Source organism: Sabethes cyaneus, chromosome 3 (genome assembly GCF_943734655.1).
Source record: "Sabethes cyaneus chromosome 3, idSabCyanKW18_F2, whole genome shotgun sequence".
In the NCBI taxonomy this organism is placed as follows: Eukaryota; Metazoa; Arthropoda; class Insecta; order Diptera; family Culicidae; genus Sabethes; species Sabethes cyaneus.
In genome coordinates, this window is record NC_071355.1 from 39,012,212 (window position 1) to 39,036,371 (window position 24,160).

The 24,160-nt window shown below is 37.2% G+C and overlaps 1 protein-coding gene across 1 annotated transcript in view; it reads left to right on the forward strand.

Moving 5' to 3' along the window:
• LOC128739484 (endothelin-converting enzyme homolog) overlaps positions 1 to 24,160 on the forward strand; it is a 78,072-nt gene that overhangs the window by 33,325 nt on the left and 20,587 nt on the right. Inside the window, exon 2 of the mRNA XM_053834978.1 lies at positions 22,263 to 22,504. Within this exon, the coding sequence (XP_053690953.1) occupies positions 22,263 to 22,504 (242 nt within the window). The remainder of the gene's footprint in view (positions 1 to 22,262; positions 22,505 to 24,160) is intronic.

Consider the following 24,160-nt stretch of genomic DNA (forward strand, 5'->3'; position numbering starts at 1 on the left):
CTGTCTGTCTGTCTGTCTGTCTGTCTGTCTGTCTGTCTGTCTGTCTGTCTGTCTGTCTGTCTGTCTGTCTGTCTGTCTGTCTGTCTGTCTGTCTGTCTGTCTGTCTGTCTGTCTGTCTGTCTGTCTGTCTGTCTGTCTGTCTGTCTGTCTGTCTGTCTGTCTGTCTGTCTGTCTGTCTGTCTGTCTGTCTGTCTGTCTGTCTGTCTGTCTGTCTGTCTGTCTGTCTGTCTGTCTGTCTGTCTGTCTGTCTGTCTGTCTGTCTGTCTGTCTGTCTGTCTGTCTGTCTGTCTGTCTGTCTGTCTGTCTGTCTGTCTGTCTGTCTGTCTGTCTGTCTGTCTGTCTGTCTGTCTGTCTGTCTGTCTGTCTGTCTGTCTGTCTGTCTGTCTGTCTGTCTGTCTGTCTGTCTGTCTGTCTGTCTGTCTGTCTGTCTGTCTGTCTGTCTGTCTGTCTGTCTGTCTGTCTGTCTGTCTGTCTGTCTGTCTGTCTGTCTGTCTGTCTGTCTGTCTGTCTGTCTGTCTGTCTGTCTGTCTGTCTGTCTGTCTGTCTGTCTGTCTGTCTGTCTGTCTGTCTGTCTGTCTGTCTGTCTGTCTGTCTGTCTGTCTGTCTGTCTGTCTGTCTGTCTGTCTGTCTCGATTACTCGATTTTCCAGGTCAAAACATTCTTCTAAAAGGCCGGGTGCCCCATCTTTTGTTTATGTCTGGGCACGCTAATGCTTTCTACATATTAGAATTCCAACAGCTGGCGATCGCAGGGCTTACCTAGAGATACTTACCAAGAAAAACTTAGCATTCACTTAGTAGGTACCTACCGTGTGCAGCACATAAAACACTTCCATAATTTTTCCCCTTCGCCGTGTCGTTTGCATTGCTTCACGCGAACAGGAAATACTAGTGCAGGGTGAAGCGATGCGTGACACTTGGACACGTTCGTGCAGGACTTTTTAGACGTTCGTGACAACATGTCCGTTCCACGCCCACCAACCATTCAGGACTAATGAGTGTTAACACTCAGTTTCCGGTTCGGTTGCTATATTGGTAACAAAAAAAAACCTTAACACGAGTACTACTGATAAACCGGAAATAGGTCAGTACTGCTAGATAGACTACCTATTAACTGTTAGAATCAAGGAAACTAAACGGGGCACTGTTTCAGTAGTTTAAAAGGTTAAGCATTGATTATTTTGTAAAATGAGACAAAACAGTATTCGCATCGTGATTTAAAGGAAAACTGGATTCAACTAACATGTTCACTAAATAATGTACAAAATGTGGCAGGATTATTCAAAAAGACAAATTTATTTTAAGTTTGTACGTCTTGAAAAAACGTAGTGCTATTTCTCTATGTTTAACTAAACGGAAGAAAAGTTGAGTTCGCTTGTCTGTCTGTTGTGCACAAAGGCGTACACTCAAAAAAAAAAAATCGGAACGTAAAGTTTACGTGAAAACATAGATAATTCTCATCCACCGCACTTTTCCTGTAATGTTCTTGTGAATTGTTTGTAGCTTGTACTCATACAAACCGCATTACGTGCGATCCCAGTAAATTGCTATGCAGAAGTGTCAATTTTTTTGGAGTGTAAGTAGGAAAAATTCGCTTGCAGGCGATTGCATACCAGCACTAACCAAGCTGCTGCAGCTGGGATGAGAAAAACTGTAAGTGACAAGACGAAGGATTTTCCGAGCAGTTGCAGTACTGTTGGAATTTTGGCACGACATGGGAAAACTGTGATGGATAATTATATGTACACAGTCGTGCAAGTCGCGGCTACGTCCAAACCGGCGCGGCGGGCAGCGCGAGGGCGGCAAGATAAAGGCGTGTCTCCCCATCCCCATCCCCATGCCACGCAATTATGTTCGTTGATTTACCCGTTCGTGTGACAGCTCCGAAAGTAATTTATTTGTGATAATTTATTCAGTACCCTGGCGGGGGTAATTTGTACGTTCTCACGCAGACTAATTTGATACCACGCATGTGGGTCGATCATTAGGGTTTTGATTCGCGGCAGAGCTTTCAGGGAAAGGAAAGTAAATATGCATAAACGTCATGGAGAGTATTAATTGCTGTCAATATATGGAACAACTTTATTCAGTGCATCATAGTAATAACATGAAGGTTGTTCATATTTAATTCTGTTTCAATTTATATTGTGGTTATGTATTTTTAAATGGGTCAAAGGTTAATGATCTATATAAAGTCCGCCTTAGGCGTTAGTTTTCTGACGAAAAAGGATTTCTGAAAATATATTTTTGTTGTTCTCTTCAACAGGGTTTCATTTTTTGAACTGTCGTAACAAAAGACGCTTATCACAACATGTCGACCCAGCAGATTTGGACCACTGACCGACATATCGAGAGTAAGTAGCTTACTTTTTCAGTAATGCCAGCTCACCTATCTCTCCTTTGATGGATATTTCGTATCAACTCGAACAGTGGTTGGCAGCACTCTCTCAAAATCCAATGAAAGTTTATAGATGAAACTTCTTTCTTTAATTAAGCAAGTGTTGTGTTTTTCCAAAACTAGTCGAACAGTTAAAAATGTATATTTAAAAACAAGACTGATAAGTACCTATATGACTGAATTTAAAACAAAAATAAAAAAGGCAGATTTTCAATTCTGCACTGAAAAAAGGCGTGGCACAGTGTGGTAATAAGCACGGCAGTGTAACGTCCAGAGTTTGAACGCCGCAGGTTGTCATTTCATAATTAAGATTCAAGCCAGTGCCAGTGCACAGTTGTCCTGATGGCAGGCTCCGTTTGCTATTTTTGCTTAGATTTCACTCTTTTGCCTATGGCACTCTAATGTCGTTGGTAGCAAAACAAGCACCCGTTTTGCTACCAACGGGGTAGCGCCCCATACCGCCATAAATATAAAAGCTAAAACTATACTTTTTGCAACAATACTGTAGGTAATATTTATCTCTACAATTGCTCTATACACCACTTTTTTGAATTTTGTTTCACTGAGTCACTGTTATCAAAAGAGCATATGGCTGTGCAAAAAAAAGTAATTGAAACAAAATTGTCGAAAAGTGGTTGCTAGGCAGGAATGGTCGATCAGCCGATAAAGTTAGCTGGTTTTATGTAAACAATTCCACGTGGTGTCCACCCCTATCCCGTTTATAATATTTAGAAAGATCAAACCGTATAAAATGAGAATTTGAGAAGAAACATTCAAAAACCTGACCTGTGAAGAAGTTCGTCGAATTGATTGGTCTAGTTTACAGTTTCCGTCTGAAAATAAAATATTGGAATACATATGTCGCATTACGCCAAAGAGAATCTAAAGAAAAGGATTCAAAAACCTTACCACTTTATGTGAAAAAATCGAGGAATCGATTAGTGCCCAATTGCCCAACTCGCTCTATACAAACTATCTATCTAATCCAATTCAGAAATCCCAGACCCTGAGGACTAAGTCCCGGTCAATCCATGCAAAGTATAGTCAGTCGCGTTGGTCAAAAAGTAGAACGACCAACGTTGCACAATGGGCAAAAACGAGCTCGTAATTCCAAGAATTAGAAGCCGTTAGTTTGGAATCTTACCAGATACCTATTTCTATGTAAAAAATGCAGGAAATCAATTGATGATGGTTTCATTCTGCGCAAACTTCGGGAAGTGGTCCATTTTGCCCTATTTTCCCCAAAAACCATGATAAAAGCTTATTAAACAGTAAAAACGGTGCTGCTAGTGAAATGAACTCAAATAGCTTCCAAACGTTGTCAAAACATCAGATGAATCAAATCCCATGCATTACATACTGTGCGAAATGCAAGAATAGTCCATTTTGCCGAAGACCTCTATAACAAGAAGACTGGCAGCTCTGCCATTATTCTCGAGACACTGATGGTAGCTTGCTCTAGCGGCCAGGGTAGTCTCTGAATGCATCTGTGTGAGTGAGTACTTGTTCGTACAGCCATGCCAACATAGCCAAACAAACACCTACACAGAATTTTGAAGAGCTTACTAACACTTTTGCAAAATTTACCACCTTCGCTAAAAGAAGCACCGCTGATAGTGATGCTCGGCGTTTATATGAAAAAATAACAGAGATGCCAGTCTTGTTAGTAACGGGGTCTTCGATTTTGCCCAATTCACCTTCATATACATACATAACCTAATTAAAACCTAAAATTAATTCAAAGACAGCGGAATAAACTCGAATAGCACCAATTCATTCGAAAGACATCAGGAGAGTTCGATTTAGTACCGTGATGAATTCACAAGAGGTCCGTTTTGCCTGATTCACTCTTAGATCTACAAAAACATGTTCATTTACTATTGTGTAAAAACATCGTAGTTTTCAACGATGGTGTCTTTGGAGAAGCTTATCAATAAAATACAGTGCGTCTTGTTAGACTATTAGAGTGATCCTATATTCATCTATCAGAGTGATATAAACTTTTGTTTTTATTTGAATACGTCCAAAAAAATTTTTTTTCTTCAAAAAGATGGTAGAAGACACTAAAATGAGCAACTTTGCTGAATATAGTAACTATATATCTATTACTGGTTGCGAGATATAATGATTTATTTAAAAAATACATTTGAAAATCAATTCTGCACAATAACTTCGCATCCAATTTATTTATTGCTTACAACTGTTCTCCAAAGTTATTCTGTATGATAAAATGCACATTTTTTCTGAAGATTGTTTTTGCCTTTGGGTTAGTTTTAATCGCTTTAATTAGGTTATCTATGTATTTGGGGGTGAATTGGACAAAATGGACTATTCTTGCATTTCGCACAGCATGGATTGGCTGGGATTTGTTTCTTCTGATATTTTGACAACATTTGGAAGCTTTTTGAGTTCATTTCACGGGTGACCTATAAGATTTTATAGTGTTATAAGCTTAATAAGCTTTTATCATGGTTTTTGGGTAAAATAGGGCAAAATGGATTACTTCCCGAAGTCTGCGCAGGATGAAACTGTCACCAATCGATTTCCTGCACTTTTTACATAGGAATAGGTATCTGGTAAGATTCCAAAACCAGCGGCTTCTAATTCTTGGGATTACTAGCTCGTTTTTGCCCATTGTGCGTTGGCATAAAAATATAAAACATCTTCGGAATGCGCGGCCCAGTTTCTCCCAGGGTGCGCGCATGCCCTGTGGCTCGGAGAAGGGAAAATGGATCATATAATAAACATTGTCGCGTGGTTTGCAGTGCGGTGGGATCTAGAGATAGCTGTAATGGGTGCTAAAGAATTCGGTGTTGCGAGAACACTACACGCATTGGTAAGCGATGAAAGTACGAATGATGCTCTCCACTTAATCAATTTTGTTTATCAATTTTTTGCCCTCCGCTTGCTTGTGAGCTTGCTGATGAATGAAAAAATAACAGGAATAACGAACTCTCGCGCGCCGGTTTGCCGGTTGGCAGAATAGAAGAAAGCGGTTCTCGCATGGAGAACTCGCCAAGGGAAAAAGAGTACGTGGGAAATCTCTCTGTTTCGGTAGCTTATGTTAAGACCCGCTGTACAGAAAAAATATACGAGAGTTAACAAGTCCAGCCGGATAGTTAGTACATGGCGAGAATGCGTTTTTCTTATTTGCGATCGTTCTTTAAGCTTTTAATATTAAGGTCGTATCCACAAAGCAAAGCAAAACCAACGTTCTACATTCCGTTTTCCAAACTTGACAAATACAGAATTGTACTTTTCCAGTTTACCTAGGCTCGGTACTTGGAATTGATTGATAGCAAGTTGTTCGTCAGAAGTTTTAAAGAAAGCATAGATTCGTTAACTTTATCCACTTGAAAAAAATATGGAGGAGGATCAAAATATAAATGATCTGTATTAATTTGGAATAGAATTGGAGAAATTGGAATATTGACGGTAAGAGGTAGGACTCGGTTGAGCACCAGAAAACCAAAGAGCGTCCAGGCTGGGGCACACTGGGGCGCGTGCTCCACCTCCTCCTCAAAATTTATTATAAAACCAAATAATTTCTGTAACCCAGAAGTCCGCAGTTTTTAATGTTACTTAAGCAGAAAGTGCAAAGATAGCAGAAGTTGCACCATTCGCTTATTTGATGCTCAATTAATGCTAGTTAATGCTCTCAAGGGTGGATTTGATGCTTTATTGTTTCATTAGAAAAAACAATGTTCTGCTAGCTTAAGATAAAATTAGTTCACGATGTCCGGAAATAGTACTTCCGGTATAGATAGAGTATCGGCAGAAAAGAAGAAAAAAGGAAACAAAAAGAGAAAAAAAGCGGGAAAGGAAAAAAAGAAAGCAAGAAAATTGAGAACTTGGATCAGAAAAAAAGGAAACTGTAGAGAAAAAATTAAAACGGAAGACAAATGGGATAAGATGATAAACAGAACATAACAGAAAGGAGGGAATGTAAAACATAATAAGAAAAAGGACGGAACAGACAAAAAAATATCAATAGAGTTACGGGTACAGTAAACGAAAAACGAGACTGGAAAACGTGCTGGAATGGAAGAAAAACAGAACAGTAATAATTCAGGTCTGAAAAGGCCGTCAAATGGGACAAGAAAACAAGAGAAACAGCGGGCTGAAAAAAGGAAAAATGAGAGTGAAAACGAGACAAATTGTGCGAAGATGTGACCGAAAAGAAAAAAATGAGACAGAAAAGAATAACAGATTAAAAGAAAAACAGAGAAAACGAGACAAGAATGGAAGAAACGGAACAGAAAACCAGAGAAAATCAAACGGGAAAGAAAAGTGAGAGAAAAAAAAAAGAAAACAGATGGGGGATATGAAGAAAACAGAAAACTGAGATCAAATAGAATACAAAAAAAGGATCAAAGAAAAGATGTAACTGAAGAAAGAAAGACGAAAAAACGGGAGATAAAAAAGGAAAATCCAAGAGCAAAACGAATAAAGGGTGTCCCACATCAAATTGCACCACGGAAGAAACGCTGTAGAAATTTACCTGATTGACCGATCCTTTTCAGACCGAACTTTCAGACAATAAAATATAACGCATTAGTAAGCTTTTCGCATATTTATTTCATTCGTATTCAATACCATAACTGTATGCTTGTACCACTGATGAACTGACATGACACATAGAAGAAAAGCCTTTAAAAGTCATCGTCCTACACATTTTTCTTGCACACTAGCACCCTCTGTTATGCATGTTGCGGAGTAGTTTGCATTTGCAGAGTTTTATGTTGTAGGGTTTTTACATTTGTATGGTTTTATACTGAAAACTCGAAGCAACACTCGCGCGCTGCGGTGTGGTCATGTTGCGAAACATGCTTTTTTGAAAAATGAATGGTTTTTGGTTGGACGATGGAATTAACGCGAGTGTCTCGTCTGTTTGTCGTCTGGCTGTAGCTTCTTCTGTACGGAAACCCACTTCATGTCTTTCTCAGAGTTGATTGATCTTCCTTGGGATGCTCCCGTAGTGCCTGCTGCATAATAGCCCAGTATTTTTCGATGGGCCTTAGTTCCGGTGCGTTTGGGACGTTCATGTCCTTGGGTACGAAAGTTGGCTTCGTAGCACTTCAGGACATCCTTTGAATAGTGGCACGAAGCTAGATCCGGCCAGAATATCGTAGGGCCCTTGGTTTGCTTCAACAGAGGAAGCAGACGCTTCTGTAGACACTACTTGAAGTAGATCTGCCCGTTTACAATCCCGGTAGCCACGAACAGCGCACTCTGCTTGCCACATGCGCAGTTCGCTTGCCGAATCATGTATTTCTTGGTAAACTTTGAAAGTTTCTGAATCTTTACTTCCTCTGGAACATCATACTTGTGCTAGGCGGTAAAATACAGTAGTCTAGAAAGCTGACGGAAGTCCGCCTTGACGTAAGTCTCATCATCCATGATGAGAAATGAGGCTTCGTCATTGCGTCAGTATTTTTCCGTTCGTCACGATTTGGAGCCTTCCGTACTTTGTGTGTATTGGAAAGTCCCTCCCGGTCCTTGGCTCTCTGAATGAAAGACTTGGACATTTTCAATTTTTTGGCCACATCCCTGACCGAAGCATTGGGATTTCGCTTGAACGCTTTTACGACACGCTTGTGGTCCTGATCACTAATAGAACATCTATTCTGATTTCTCCTTCCGTTCGATGCTCAGAGTTTCGTAGTAATGATTAATCACACGACTCATCGTTGACTGCACGATTCCGAGTTGTTTTCCGATGTCCCGATGAGAGACTTGAGGATGTTCCAGGTGCTTGCGCAAAACGAATTCGCGACGTTGCTTTTCGGGTGACGCCATTTTTTCTGACAGCGATAAAAATACAGTATAAACAATACACAATACACTCTAAACTTCATCTACCTAAATTTTCAAGAGGAAATACCCAATGGGTAATTTTTTACGGCGTTTTTTTTTGTTAACGCTCAATATCGCTGCTAGAAGACGGTTTATTATGGAGTTGTGAACGTAAACAAATTTAACAGTGCAGCCAAAATACACTCAAGTCGCTTTTTACGCGAAAGATACGTCCCGCGTAAATCAAAACCGCGTAAATTCCGAAATTCGCGTAAAAAAAAACCGCGTAAATTTCAAAATTCGCGTAAAAAAACAAAATTTCGCGTAAAAAAACTTTGTGGATTTCAACACTACGCGAAAAACAGACATTTTGAGCACATCCGCGTAAATTCCGAAAATCGCGTAAAAATCAGAGGGGTTGTGCACAAGACACGGCCGCATAGGTGACGTAGGACCACGTAAGTCTCTTTGTAGCGATAGTAGGATGTATCCATGTATATAATAATACGATTCTTCATGTATACAAGCTACATCCGTAACGGTCATCAAAGTAGAAACATTGTATATATTCAATCCTCAACCGATTTTGGAGTTATATCCATGAATTGATTTAGTCTATTTTATTAAAACGAAGCCAAGTTAGTAACTAAACCAAACAGTAAATAAATTTGTATGATATGTTTCTACGTTGAATAGTGCTTTTCCTCTGGTAATCGAGTAGACGGTACGCGCGAGTTTTCAAAAAGTTGAAAATTTTGCGCAACTTTCCTGCGGCTCCCAAAAGGACACGGATAAAGCATTTACAACCTGCAGATATATTGGAAGTCGCAGAAAATGTCGCCTGTGACCAGAAAACTTATTACCGTCATTGGTTGGTCGTCCGCAATGGCGAAAAATTCAACTTTTCCCTCGTTGACTGTGTTAATTATGGTATTAACTGGGCAAGAAAATATAAAAAAACTCTTCAATCGTTGTGTGGCCCTTAAAAGAACCGATTGTTTGATTATCATAACTCCTGCTTGCAATAAACTTGCACTAACGCATTCAACGTAATTCTCTGTTCGGTAAATTGGAGTACCGATAACCGCTAACCAGGCACGGCTTGTTGCAACGGACCAACCGGAAAGCCTCAGCAGCTATGCGATCAACGAAACCGTTCGTGTATGGTCCTGAATCACGATGAAATACCACTCCAAGTGGCCAGCTGCAAGTGATGTGGGATGCATCTGGTTGTTTTGTTGTCGCGAGCAGCATATGTCCTCCTAATTCCAGAACTCCTATCGCCAGATATTCCATCACGGCAGCGAAATGGTGCTTCAGCTCCAACACACGGTCACAAGGTCAGCCGCCGAAGAACACGTGCACGAGTCGAACGTGACTCCCGTTTGCCCTGGCAAACGATGTTGGCACTAGCTCAGTAGAGATGGTCGGGTTTCATATTTTCCAAGCCCGAACCCGACCCGGGCCCGAAAATTTTTTTACTGTCAAACCCGGACCCGACCCGAACCCGAATTTTTATTTTCTGTCAAACCCGAGCCCGACCCGAACCCGAAATTTTATTTTCAGTTAAACCCGAACCCGACCCGAACCCGGATTTATTTTTTTCGTTAAACCCGAACCCGACCCGAACCCGAATTTTTTTTTTCGGCTAAACCAAAACCCGATCCGAACCCGAATTTTTATATTATGTTAAATTTGAATCAAGCCCTGAACTTGAATTTTATATTAATTTTCATAAAACTCACCTCGATTTAAATCTCGGCAGTTTTCTTTTCGTATTCTCTATAACGTTCGAGCTCTAAAATTCATTAGAAATTTTAGGTTTTTTTCATCCCTCTTAAAAAGTTATTTAATTTAATTCTAAAAAATTAAATTATACACTAGAATAGTTTCTTTTACTTTTCGCGGGAATATCTCTTAAGTTTTCTATGAAACCTATGAATTCTATGAAAGCGAAAAGAAAAATTTACATGAAAAATTATTTTGAAACGCTTGGATCTTGTTTCATTAAGTTATACCGGTAACCGAAAGCTTGTTTTTGGTCTAAAGCACTAGCACCTTAGCTTAAAGGTAGCAAACATAAAAGGGATTGATTTTAACACTAAACATACCGACTTAACTCCACGTATTAGCGTTAATATTTTTCTCGATAAAAAAAAGAAATAGTAGAGGACCAAACTTTGCATTATGTTTTAAATATATTTTCTAATAAAAGTAGCTAAACAGAATTGTGTTATAACGCCGTGAAAATGAACCAAAAAAGCTATGGGTCAAATGACCCCTTCACGGCAGAGCTGCCATAAATACAGATATTTGTGCATGCATAAATTTGGGACCCTACCGTTTTCTCCGGAGTATTTTATTTTCTCGATCTAATCTTTTAAATAACATAACTAGTTTATGAAGTACTTTGAAATTCAGGAACATTCAGTAGAGCCAGAAATCACAGCAATTGAAATAATTGATGGGTCCCAAATTTATGCATGCACAAATACCTGTATTTGTGGCAGTTCTACTTCACGGTATGTTTAGTGTTAAAGACAGCTAAACTTACAACTATTCCGAGGCACGAAACTTTTTGGAAATCGGAATAGAAACCAATAATTTATGATAGCAGACAATTCTAGTCTTTTGTCAGTCCACCCAATCACTAGTTTGGGCGCAGTTATAACATGATCCAACTAACGAATTCTGGCGAATTCTGGAATATATAACTTTTGGTCTAAACTCGATCTAAATCTAAAAACACTAAACTGTCTAAAAAGCAATCAGTCCAGTGTAACTGATATCTGAGTCATACTAAATATTTTATTACGTTAAAATAATATTTTTACAAGAACTGAATGTGGAGATGGTTCGGTTTCTCATTACCCAAACCCGAAACCCGTACTTATTTTTTTTCGCTAAGCCCGAACCCGACCCGAGCCCGAATATTTTTTTTTGGCCAAACCCGTACCCGACCCGAACCCGACACCTGGTAAAAGCGTCAAGCCCGAACCCGACCCGAACCCGACGGGTTCGGGTTTTTTTCGGGTTTCGGGTCTGAAAACCCGAGACCCGACCATCTCTATAGCTCAGCTAGCGTTTGTATAATGCTGTTCGCAGGCTTACCACGTGTTATGTATCGGAGCAAGAGACAAGAAACGACCACACCCATTTTTCATGGTCCTTCATTCTATCATCTACGTGAAATAAAAAATAGAGCATTTCAATTTCAGTCTGAACAAAAGAGTAAAGTTACCAGTGAGCCGTTCGCCTTTTGCTGCCAAAGAAAAATTACGCTACGTATTATTACTGTAGCATTGGTGAAGGATAAATTTGTATTGCTAAGATGCAAAAGATGTTACTAAAACTCTTTCATTTGATTAAATCCAATTTCATTTATTTTGACGCTTGACCGAACACATTTACTTGGAGCTAGTATATTTGTTGGCTGCAACCAGCGCAACCAGCGTCCAGCAGCAACAAGCGAACAGAAGCGCGAGAGGTGATCGGTTAAAATTATATGATAAGAAGCGAACAATCAGATCAATCTAAGTTAAATAGAATTAAAATCAGTGAGTGAAAATTCCTCAAATCTTCATGAACATATGTTTCGTTCTTAAAAGAACGGTTTTTCGACGTGATATGCTGGAAATTTAAGCCTTCTTTTCCGTCTGACTGAATTATAAGCCGAAGCGTGAAAACGCGTTTCTACTTTGATGACGTCATTTCCAACAACCAATGACGAAGCGAGAATTCTGGTAAAACATAGGTTCATTATTTTCAATTTTTCAATAGTTCAACATCAAGAATCCACACTTTTCTTTATTTGGTTCAATTCTTAGAAGATTTTCCAATTGATTGGTGTAAGAATATTGAAAATCGATTGGAAAACCGCTGAGCTATTAGCGCTTAAAACCTTTCATTTTTCGTGACGCTCGCATTTTTCGATTTTTTGGAATGACACCCTATCTCAAAACTTGCCGTAAGACGTAGTCCTACGTCAAAACAAACCGCGTAAATTCCGAAATTTGCTTAAAAAAACCGCGCTAATTCCGAAATTCGCATAAAAATAGTCGCAAAAAAAACAAACCGCGTAAAAAGCTACTTCAGTGTAATAGGTACTAGGGTAAAAGCACCAATTTTGGCCATAGTTTGAAAACCTTTCAAGGATATCGATCATGTTTATAAAAAAAATAAACTAAACATGTTTAACATCAAAATTATTTAATATCATATAATTTTAGTCTTAATCTTCATTTTGCTATAATGTTCTTGTAATCGCCACCCTGTGTTCCTATTGTGGCCACTTTGCTGAAAAAGTATCGGAAAACATGGTAAACTACCAAGTAATCTTTCTAATATGCAATTGCAACGTATTAGTAATGCTCCCGGAATTTCAATCTTTTCTTGCCCTGATTATTTATGCAATTACTATCTTGGTTTTCAAGAAAAAAAGTCAAAACAAGAATTATTTTTTCTTTATGCTTAAGTTTATTTGAAATTACATATTTCTAATCGTTCAAGCAGCTTTCAGTTATAAATCCGTTTTTGCAGCAATATATTTAAGCATGGCAAATTTTTTGGATAATTTTCATTGCCGGTGATTCAACAACTTCTGCTTTACTTTATTGCTTGCTATGAGTGCAACCAGTCGAACAAAGTTATCCGATTTACAGCACCGTTAAACAAGAGCGTTTATCATAATCCACTGCAAAAAATAATTGAATGGTTATTTTTTTGCAGTGGTTTATGGTAAACGCTCTTGTTTCAATTTCAGTTTTTCATAGGACAGATCCTTGAGGATCGTTATACTAATGTACTGATGCATTACCTTCAAACATTTGAAAAGTGATCTTTTTTATCAAACCTCGTGATTTTAGTCATGACCTTGAAATGCGGTCAGGCATATATTAATATTTTTTTGAAACGATGGTTCTACAATTGATGAAGGGACGGTAAGGGAAAGTAATGAAGGATTTTTTTTGGAATGGAGGGGAAAGAGTGGAAAAGAAGGGGGGGGGGGGATAAAAGGTAGCTAAGCTTAACAAGTTGTCGTTGTGACTCCTTCCTTTTGTCCAGTGCTGGAAGGTGCATGAGTCGAACCAAGCCATCCCGCCAGTAAAAACACAAAGTTAGATTAAAACTTCTCGGTCGGTGGTTTCTACAGTGGGTGTAGGAAGAGGCACAATTTGTGTCTAAAAATAGTCTAACCCATGTCGCTACATTGATAATGGGGGTTGTGCAGACTCCTTTTGTCCAGCGCCTCTGTGGTTCATAGGTACACGGGTACCAGCGAGCCACACGCCCTGACGGGTGTTGTGGGTTTGAATCCGGTTATAATCTCAGATTATAGCTTGGTTCGACCCATGCACCTTCCAGCGTTGGACAAAAGGTAGGAGTCACAACGACAACTTGTTAAGCGTAGCTAGCTATTACCCCCCCCCCCCCCCTTCTTTTCCACTCTTTCCCCTCCATTCCCAAAAAAATGTTGCAAATCAGGCTGAGTTCCCTCCTATAATAACCAAACCAGAATTGATCTCCTCAAGCAAATGATGTGAAACCATTTATAGTCCCATCGATTTGTCCGAATAAACGAGACATCGACGATATAAGCCATTAGTTAAGGTCGATGAACCGAACGGAAATCAATAATAAATTTTAAACGTTCCAAAAGGCTCCCTTCGGATACTGTGTGGTGCATTTACATAGCAAACTGCGGGGACACACACAGAGTGAGTCCGTCCACTACTGGTAGTAAAATGTAACTTCCGTCGTGGTGTGCTGAATAAAGCGGGAATGAGGAAGATAAATAGAGCGAGTAACAGCGAGAGCGAGGCACAGCGACGGAATCGGTAAGTCACCATGGAAAGTAATTCATTGGAAATGGAAATGTTTGAACAGCAGGGCTCTGCCGCTCGTGCACTACCTCGTCCGGTGCAGCAGTGCAACTGCAATCTACTATCACACGTCACACCCCCCCGGACCAACTGACATCCTTGGGACGGTCGACTGGTTGCGTTTTACTTTTTATAGCATACCAGTTACTATCAATAAAGGATAAGTTGCATGCGGCGAGTTGCGATGACGCCGGACATACCCTATGTTTGGATTGTTTTTCTATCGTAGTTTTGTCCTTGCTGGGCAGCCAACGATGAAAAGCCATTTATGAAAACAAGCATTTCATCTGGATGGTCCATTCTTTCGGTTCACTCGTGCTAAAACTTTTTTTGTTCTAATGCATGGAATAGGTACCGACTGATAAAATATTTTTATTTCAATTCTATGAACATTGAACATGTTACATTTTGTGTGAATAATTTAGGATAAACGAATTATTGGGTCGTAAATGAATCACTTTCCAGTGGCATTGGTTGTATAAAATTTACGAGACACTTGAACTGTAAGCAAACGAAGGCTGTTGAGGTAGAACATTCAAACGGTCATTGCGATAATTCTTACTCTCTGAATTGCTAAACGCGTTCGCCAATGATAGAGAGTGGAACCTGAACTTGCACATGTCGCTGGCCATTTGAAGCAGTGACTAGTTATCACTACCATATTAAATACATGCAATATCAGATACAGTTTATGGTGAGTAACTAATTCCGTATTTACGCCACTACGGTGTTAAATTGCCTTGCAAACGTCATAAAAGGAAATTATAGATTCCTTTACCTAATTTGCTGTTTAGCTGCAGGCTGAAGAAATATAGGTTTATATCAATTTATTAAACTAACTGTCACAGGATTTCCAAATTGCATTCGACTTTAATTTCGACACGGTAAAAGCTCCGGTGTTTTTACTTTGGTTTTATTTTTACAAAACAACTCAAATTTAGCTATGAAACATTTGCATTTGAAACCGGAACCCAACGATGGGCGATGAAGTCGCTGAAATCCGCTTTAGCATTGATTCTCTCGCCAACATTCGTACATTGGATGGACAAAAAAGGCACGTGCAGTGTGACATAGAAATGCCATTAGTTTTTTATCGTGTATACATATTTTATTGTAAAAGCTCAAAGATAAACTTGTCAACGCCATTGTCCGTAATAAACGCATCGATCGAAAAATAAATTAAATCAGGTCACAAAGAAAATGGAATTGTTTGAAATATTATTACAGTTAACAGTTTTGTTTGCTGAATATTATACAAACCCAGAATGAGAATCATTCGCCATCCAACTTCATCATTCATCTTTAATCTTTCACCATTCATCTTTCATCTTTCATCTTTCATCTTTCATCTTTCATCTTTCATCTTTCATCTTTCATCTTTCATCTTTCATCTTTCATCTTTCATCTTTCATCTTTCATCTTTCATCTTTCATCTTTCATCTTTCATCTTCCATCTTTCATCTTTCATCTTTCATCTTTCATCTTTCATCTTTCATCTTTCATCTTTCATCTTTCATCTTTCATCTTTCATCTTCCATCTTTCATCTTTCATCTTTCATCTTTCATCTTTCATCTTTCATCTTTCATCTTTCATCTTTCATCTTTCATCTTTCATCTTTCATCTTTCATCTTTCATCTTTCATCTTTCATCTTTCATCTTTCATCTTTCATCTTTCATCTTTCATCTTTCATCTTTCATCTTTCATCTTTCATCTTTCATCTTTCATCTTTCATCTTTTTATCTCTTGTCTCTTTTATCTCTTGTCTCTCTTATCTCTTGTCTTCTGTCTCCTATCTCTTATTTTTTATCCCTTATCTCTTATCTCTTATCTTTTATCTCTTATCTCTTATCTCTTATCTCTTATCTCTTATCTCTTATCTCTTATCTCTTATCTCTTATCTCTTATCTCTTATCTCTTATCTCTTATCTCTTATCTCTTATCTCTTATCTCTTATCTCTTATCTCTTATCTCTTATCTCTTATCTCTTATCTCTTATCTCTTATCTCTTATCTCTTATCTCTTATCTCTTATCTCTTATCTCTTATCTCTTATCTCTTATCTCTTATCTCTTATCTCTTATCTCTTATCTCTTATCTCTTATCTCTTATCTCTTATCTCTTATCTCTTATCTCTTATCTCTTATCTCTTATCTCTTGTCCCTTGTCCCTTGTCCCTTGTCCCTTGTCCCTTGTCCCTTGTCCCTTGTCCCTTGTCCCTTGTCCCTTGTCCCTTGTCCCTTGTCCCTTGTCCCTTGTCCTTTGTCCCTTGTCCCTTGTCCCTTGTCCCTTGTCCCTTGTCCCTTGTCCCTTGTCTCTTATCCTTTGTCCCTTGTCTCTTGTCTCTTGTCCATTGTCCCTTGTTCTTTGTCCCTTGTCACTTATCTCTTGTTACTTATTTCGTAGCTCTTAACTTTTATTTTTTAGAAGTGGAATTCTTCACTTTTTAATACACTTTTCAACTTTCCAAATTACAGAATTTTGTATTGTAGTCAAATTGCTCATAAAAACGAACGTTTTTCTTCTACTTCCGATGTTTCGATTTGTATTAAATCTGAACGTCAGAAGTAGAAGGAAAGCGTTCGTTTTTATGAGCAATTTGACTGCAAAGCCGAAAAACAAAACTCTGCAAAGATACTCAGTCGAAAGCTACAATAAGAATTTTCAAATTACTTAGCAAAGAGCAAAGCAAGCCTAGGTGCTACATTCCGTTATCGAAACTTGACCTTCTGTTTTAGTACGAAAGACTTCGCAGCCAGCTATTAGAGTACAGGATAATTGCAGGGCCAGTTGCTACGATCCTATTGACTCTAACAGCCTCTCCCAGCCGAGTTTCGAACATATGACGACTGGCTTATTACGCTAGCATCATACCTCGAGGCCAACTGGGAGGCATTCCAAATTACTTATTAAATTTTAATTACAGCTCTTCAACTTTTCAAATTATTGGCTTTTGATTCTGTGTTTTTATACGTTTGCGGCTTTTTGACCACTTGCTACTTTGGCTTTAACTTTTAAACTTTTCGACTTTTCACTTGTTTAACTTTATGACTTTTTGATTTTTCGACTTTTCTTTTTCTCAACTTTTTCACTTTAATTCTTTTCGATGTTTTGACCTTCCGATTTTTCAATTTTTCGAACTTTCCATTTCCAATGGATGGAATGGAAATGGAATTTTCCATTTTTTGACTTTCCCTTGTTTCGGTTTTTTGGTGTTTCAATCTTCGAACTTTCGATTAAAATTACTTTCGAATTTGAAATAAATGAAATGTTGACATTCCGTCTCTTTGACGTTTTATCCGGCTTTTTGTCTATCAACTCGTATTTGCCTTTTCAACTTTGCAATTTTTCGACTTTAGGATTTCTCATTTTGCTGACTTTTTGACTTTTCGATATTCACACTCTTATTTTTTCGGCTTTTCATTTTTGCGAGTTTTCAGCTATTCTATTTTTTGACTTTTCTACTATGTGACCTTTCTAGTTTTCGACTTTTCTGCTTATCGATTTGTGGTTTTCGACCTTTAGAATTTTCGAATTTTCAACTTTTGCTCTTTGCGACTTTTTGATTTTTCTACTATCTTTTAAACATTCGACTGACTTTCCGAATTTTAATATCTTAAACTTTTCAACTTTACACTTCAAATTTTCGATTGTTTGAGTTTTTAATTTCTCGACCTATTGACTTGTCGACATTTGTAGTCTATGATTTTGAAATTTTGTCTTTTTGAACTATTAAATTTTTGATTTTTTGTGTTTCTGTCTGTTCACGTTATTGCATTTTCTTTCGACTCTTCAATCTTTTGAACTTTTTTCACATTTTCGATTTTTCAATTTGTTTTTGACCTGAAAATTCAACATTTTACTCTATTACTTTTTGATTTCGCAAATTGTTAATATTTCAACTTTTTTGATTTTTTGACTTCTCTGTTTCTTTTCTTTTCAGCCGTCAGAACTTTCAAATTTTTAATTTTTAAAGTTTTCGTGTTATCGCCATTTCGACTTTTGGATTTTCCAATTTTCACTCTTCGACTATCTAATTTTGCAACTTTCTGTCTTCGTTTACCTTACCTTTATGCATCTTTGACTTTTCGACACTCCGGATTTTTTTAATTTTATACTTCTCTATTTCTCGGTGTTTTAACTTTCTGATTTATCTGCTTTTCGACTGCTTGAGATTTCAACTTCAGGTTTGCTGACCCGTCGGTTAAACCATTCTATAATAAACTGAACATCAACAATTTCTCGGCTTATTAATTTTTCGACTTTTTGGCTATTTGTTTTCTCATGAGTCATGACCACCCATGTAACATTTAAGGTTTTATAGCACTCTTATGATGGCATTTAAGACCAAAATTAGTCATGAAGACCGCCATAAGCGTACATTAAAACTTACATTGTTGCTTGGGCAGGGCCTTCACCTTCACCTTCAATTGCATAGCGTCACTCAACAATGAAGCAGTGAAACTTCGGTTTCAACAGAAGCAGCACCACTTCAGTTTCCAACTGGCTTCAGTCAGCGTCAGCGAAACGGGTTTCACTTCATCATGACTATCGGTTTCAACTTTTCATTTGTACTTTTCTATCAAATATTCAGAAAAAGACCAGCAACTTTGAATGCAAATGAATTGAATTTGAGTAACGTTTCCTACAATGCAACGCATATTAAAATTAACCTAGTCAATGTGACAAATCGTGCCTGACTTTCAGCCGTCGTCAAACAGCCACCAACTTCAACTGACGCTTGCTTGAAACGTTCTGTTCAACAAATGAAGCAAGTCACTTCATCTATGAAGCGAAGGTAAGAGAAAGTCAGTGTCATTTATTTGCTTCGACAATGACGCCCTGGTCATGACTCATATCTCTGACTACGGCTTTTTGACCTTCCGATGTTTTAAACATTCGCATCTATCTATTCGATTTATCCATTTTTCTATTTGTCAACTCGTTGACTTTTGATTTTCAACTTTTCATTTTTTCGACTTATCAACGTGGAAACTTTCCGGTTCAACTTTTCGACCATTCGACTATTCGTATTTTTAATTTTTGCGTCTTTGCGACTTTTCGAGATTTTTCGACTTTTTGACTATTCCATTATTCAACTTTTTGGCTATTCGATTATACTTTTTGACTTTATAAACTTTTTAAAAGTTTTTCACTTTTTCATTTTTTGACTTTTTTTTAATGGTTTTGACCTTTCAACATTCCAGACAAAAAAGCAGTCTTTGATTTTTTTTTGAAACTTTCGAATTTGTAATAAATTTTCGATTTCGTTGTCGACTTTTCGAATAAGTTTTTGACGTTCGACTGGCTCTTTGAGTTTTCGACATTTTAACTTTTGAGCTATCAAATTTTCGATTTTTCAACTGCAGCTTCCTGGCTTTCTGACCTTTCGGTTTTCCGATTGTGCAAACTTCGCGATTTATTGACTTCCGGATTTCTAGATTTTCTATTGTTTGACTTGTCGACCTTACGACTTTTTGAGCTTCACACCTCTCTGTTTCTCGACTTCCCACCTTTTTAGTCAATTAACTTTTCGATTGTTCTACTTTCCGTCTTTTAAATTTCGATTCTTCGATTCATTGATTCTTCGACTTTTGATTAACTCTTTGATATTTCGAATATTTAATTTTTTTCACTTTCCGATTCTGCAATTTTCTCCTTTTCTGATATCAATTCTATTAATTTTTTACTTTCGACTGACTTTTTCACTTTTCACATTTCAACTTTTTAATTTATTAACTTATCAACTTCACGAGCATTCATATTTTCGACTTTTGGATTTTTCAATTTTCTGACTTTTCTACTTCTTGACTTTTCAACTTTTTGATTTTCCAACTTTCTATCTTTTCGATTGTTTAACTTACGGCTTTTTTGCTTTTCGACCTTCTGATTTTCAACTTTTTAACTTCCCTATTACTCGAATTTTTAACTCTTTTCTTCGTGTTAAGCACTTACCACCGCAACCATTAATCTGATCTATTGTGGCGACTTTCTAATCTATTTTAACTTTCTGACCTATCTATTTTTCGACTGTTTGAGATTTCGACTACTCGCCTAATTGACTTTATACCTTTTTGATTATTTGACGTTTTTACTTTTTTAGCCGTTCGAGCTTTCAAATTTTGGATTTCTCAAACTTTCGTCTTTTCAGCCATTTGATTTTCGACTGGCTTTGTGTCTTTTAGGCAGATTTTTCGGCCACTAAATATTTGGATTTTTCAACTTTTCGACTTTACGACTATTCATTTTTTCGATTTTTGCGTGGTTGCAACTTTTCGATTTTTTGGCCTTTCGACCTCTCAAATTTTCGTTTCGATTCAATTTTTCGGCTCTCTGACTTTTCGTTTTTTTTCGATTGTTAAAGTTATTAGGTTAGGTTAGGGGCTTAAGTTTTTGACCTTCAGGCTTTTTGAATTTTATACTTCTGTGTTTCTCTACCATCATCATCATCATTAACTGTTCAGTTTTTTGATTTTCCGACTACGTTTAATTTTGTTACTCTGACCTTTCGATTTACTAACTTTTCGGTATCTTTTGTATTTTTGGCTTCACTATTTTCCAACTAAATTTTGACTTTTGACCTTCCCATTTTCAGACCTTTCGAGCTTTCAGATTCTTTCGACCATTTGAATTTTCGACTTTCTCTTATTTCGACTATTCAATTTTCCATCACTTATCCACTTTTTAACTTTGAGTTTTTAACACTATTTGTCTTTTCGGCTCAAGCGTTTCCGCAACGTTTCCGTTTTTCCGATGTTTCAAATTTTCGCCCTTTTAATTAGACTTTGCGCCTTTTTGACTTTTAGAATTTCGCCTTTGTGAACTTTAGACTTTTTGGTTTTACGAACCTCCGAATTTTAAACATTTAGACATTTAGATTTAGAATTTTAGACATTTAAACCTATCGAGCTTTGTTCTTTTCGAAGTTTTTTTTTGATTTTTGTTGCCTTTTCGACTGACCTTTTGACTTTACATCTGTTTATACAATTTATCGGCTCTTCGGCCTTTTGACTTTTCGACTTTCCGATTATTTGACTTTGTGATTCATTTTAGACTTCTAAACTTTCTTACTTCGAAACTTTTCTATTTTTGACTTTTCGGCCTTCCAGTTTTTTAAATTTTAGACTTCTTAGTTTCTCGACTTTTTAACTTTCTGAGTTTTCTACTTTTCGACTTTTTGACTTTCCAACGTTACGACTATTCCATTAGTTGACTTTTCGACTGGAATTTTCTGGTTTTGCGATTAACTAACTTTTCTAATTTTCCTCCATTAAACTATTCGTCTTTACGACTTTTGTGTCTTTGCAATTTTTTGAACTTTTGACCATTTGGCTTTTTAAATCTAAAAATAAAAAATAAGAAAACTTATCCAATTTATTTCTACTATGTGTATTTTATTCACGACAGATACGTATTTCGCCTACGACTTGCAGGCTTCCTCAGTGTCTGTTTTCGAAATTTTCTATTTTTCAATTTTTTGACTATTCGGCTATTCGACTTTTTGACTTTTTACCGACCCCCCGGCACGTCGCCATTTTTCTGTGACTGAATCGGAAGCGTCAAAAATACTTGGCGGGAAATCACTTCATAGAAAATCAATGCGACGGCCATTGTTGTTTGGGGTACAATACTGAGGGGTCCAACTTAATGGGGGTACTGTCAAACTCTGCAGACCAAGATTGCGATGCCGTGGAGGTGCTTTTTACGTATTAGCCTTTTTAACTTTTTGATCTTGATTTCTTTTTTTCAATTTTGATTTCATGATGTTTCAATTCTTGATTTCTGAGTTTGGATTATAACCTGATTTTAGGTTTCGATTTCTAATTTCTAATTATTTAGCAAATATATCTAAGATCGTTTAAACATAATGGGTGGTTCAGTAGGCTGCGCGAAATAACTTAAATAAATCCAAACATAATATTGGTGTCAAACAGTGTCTGTTTTCTGCGAGTTTTTTCAGAGTACTAAAAAGTAGTGCTTTCAAACTTTAAGGTTTTGGGGACAGATTATTACGAAGAAACCAACTTTTTAGGCTTAGCATCAACAAAGAAGGTTAGTTTTAATTAATTGTGACAGTGTCATTCATTAAAGTGTTGGAATAAAGTGTATTTTAATAAATATTTACGCTGTCTGGATTTAAAATCATGTTTTTAAATCCGGACATACTTCACTATTGATGTTTTTCTTAGGAAATGCAAGAGGATACGTTTAACCAGGCAGAAGCTGTGATACGAGGAAGGGTCTCGATTCGTGGAACCATAAAAATATTAGGAATTCTAAAAATTACGCATGAAGATAAGGTGAATTCGAGGTATGCTGGTGGTCGAACGAACATTCAGGATGCGCTTTTAAATGACGATGAGAAAATCGTGTTGGATTACATTATTGCAAATGCAGAAGCAGAGTATCTGGTCACAAATATTGATGCAAGGTAGCTGTAGAATAACGCTATCAGTAGTAAGAGGGAAATCCACCATCATTTCAAGGACTTGCCAGTGTATGTGGGTAGACTTACAGTAGATCCAAATTTGATTATCAAATGAATATCACACTAACGCTGTTATAGAAGGACCAAAAGGGGTTTGGCGGACCCACAAGCAGAGACACTTGTGCGCATTCCGGGGTTTTAAGATTTTCCTTCCAACATTAGGATCCTTCCATGTAATAATCAATTTCGCTGCACCAGCTTTAACCCACGTGATGGCTTGTTTGTGAGAAGAAGAACTTGGCATAACTGTTTCAGACCTTAAGGACTCCGGTTGGCAATCCACTCCATCATCCAGCCTTCCACAATTATGCTGTTCATGACAATGATAACAATCATAGCAATTATAATATGATATATAGTAAGGTTATAATAATATTCTGGTAAAAGTTCTATGTCATACCTTCATGTTTGAGTTTTACCTACAACCCGTTAAGTAATTTCCCGTTTTGTAGTCCTCTCATCCTTCCTGTCCTCGCCATAGTTCTCTCTTCTCCACTTGAGCTAGCACTAATCTACAAAAAAAAAAAAAAAAACCGGAAATCCCTTGCCGGTTTTCGTCTGGCTTGTAGTTGCAGTATGCTGATGTTATTATGTTCTCGTTTGTACCGATATTATCAATATTTTGTATGTATTTGGTAATTTTCAATAATAGCTGTAGAATAACGCTATCAAGACAGAAACAAACAAAATGTATTGGGAAGTCAAAAGAGTTTAAAAACACATCTCCCGACCGTGAGCGCATCAGACGATTTTAGCAACCTGAGATTATAATCAAACCATCTATGATTATGAAAAATAATAAATCCTAATAAATGAAATAACTTCTTACTGATCTGTTCCTTACAAAATACATCTTTTTTCTTACGAAATACATACCTTTAATACTTTAAAACGTTTAATGTAGAAGTACCTAATCACAATGTAGAAGTACCTAATCACTTTTGTTCTCTGACTAGGTAGGTAATTTCTTCAGTGTCGTACTTGACCAAAATCGTACCTTTAATGACACAAAAGTGGAATTAAAGGTGAAAATGTTCAGAAGAATGATTATTTAGTAGTTCTTATTGCAATTGACAAGTTGTTTGCCTATAGGCATTAATTTCTTAGCCAAAATATTGCCTGTCCGGAAAACGATTCAAAAGTGTCCGGATTTTGATTCATTGAGATGTGAGGTGTCCGGGTTTATGAACAAGACAAACCTTTTTGTTTTAATGTATTTTATTGAGTTTTTATTGAAAAATTGATGTGTTATCGTAAGTTTAAGGTTTATATTTGATTATAGTACAAAGCATTTATCGTTATGTCGCGAAATTATTTTTTACGAAGCATATTAAAAATATGACCTGCTTAAGTGTCCGGATAGTGATGCAGCACGGTACTTCTGATTTCAGATTTTTGTTTATTTCTTATTTCTGATTTTTAAATTTTTATTAGGTACAGGATTTTAAACATCGATGGATGGATGGATGGGTGGATGGACTTGGATTTTAAATATCTGGCTTTTGATGTTTCAAATGGGGCTTATGATTGTGAGCTCTTAGTTTTTGCATTAAAATTGATAAATTTTAATTTCAACTAGCCATTTACCGAAATTTCATT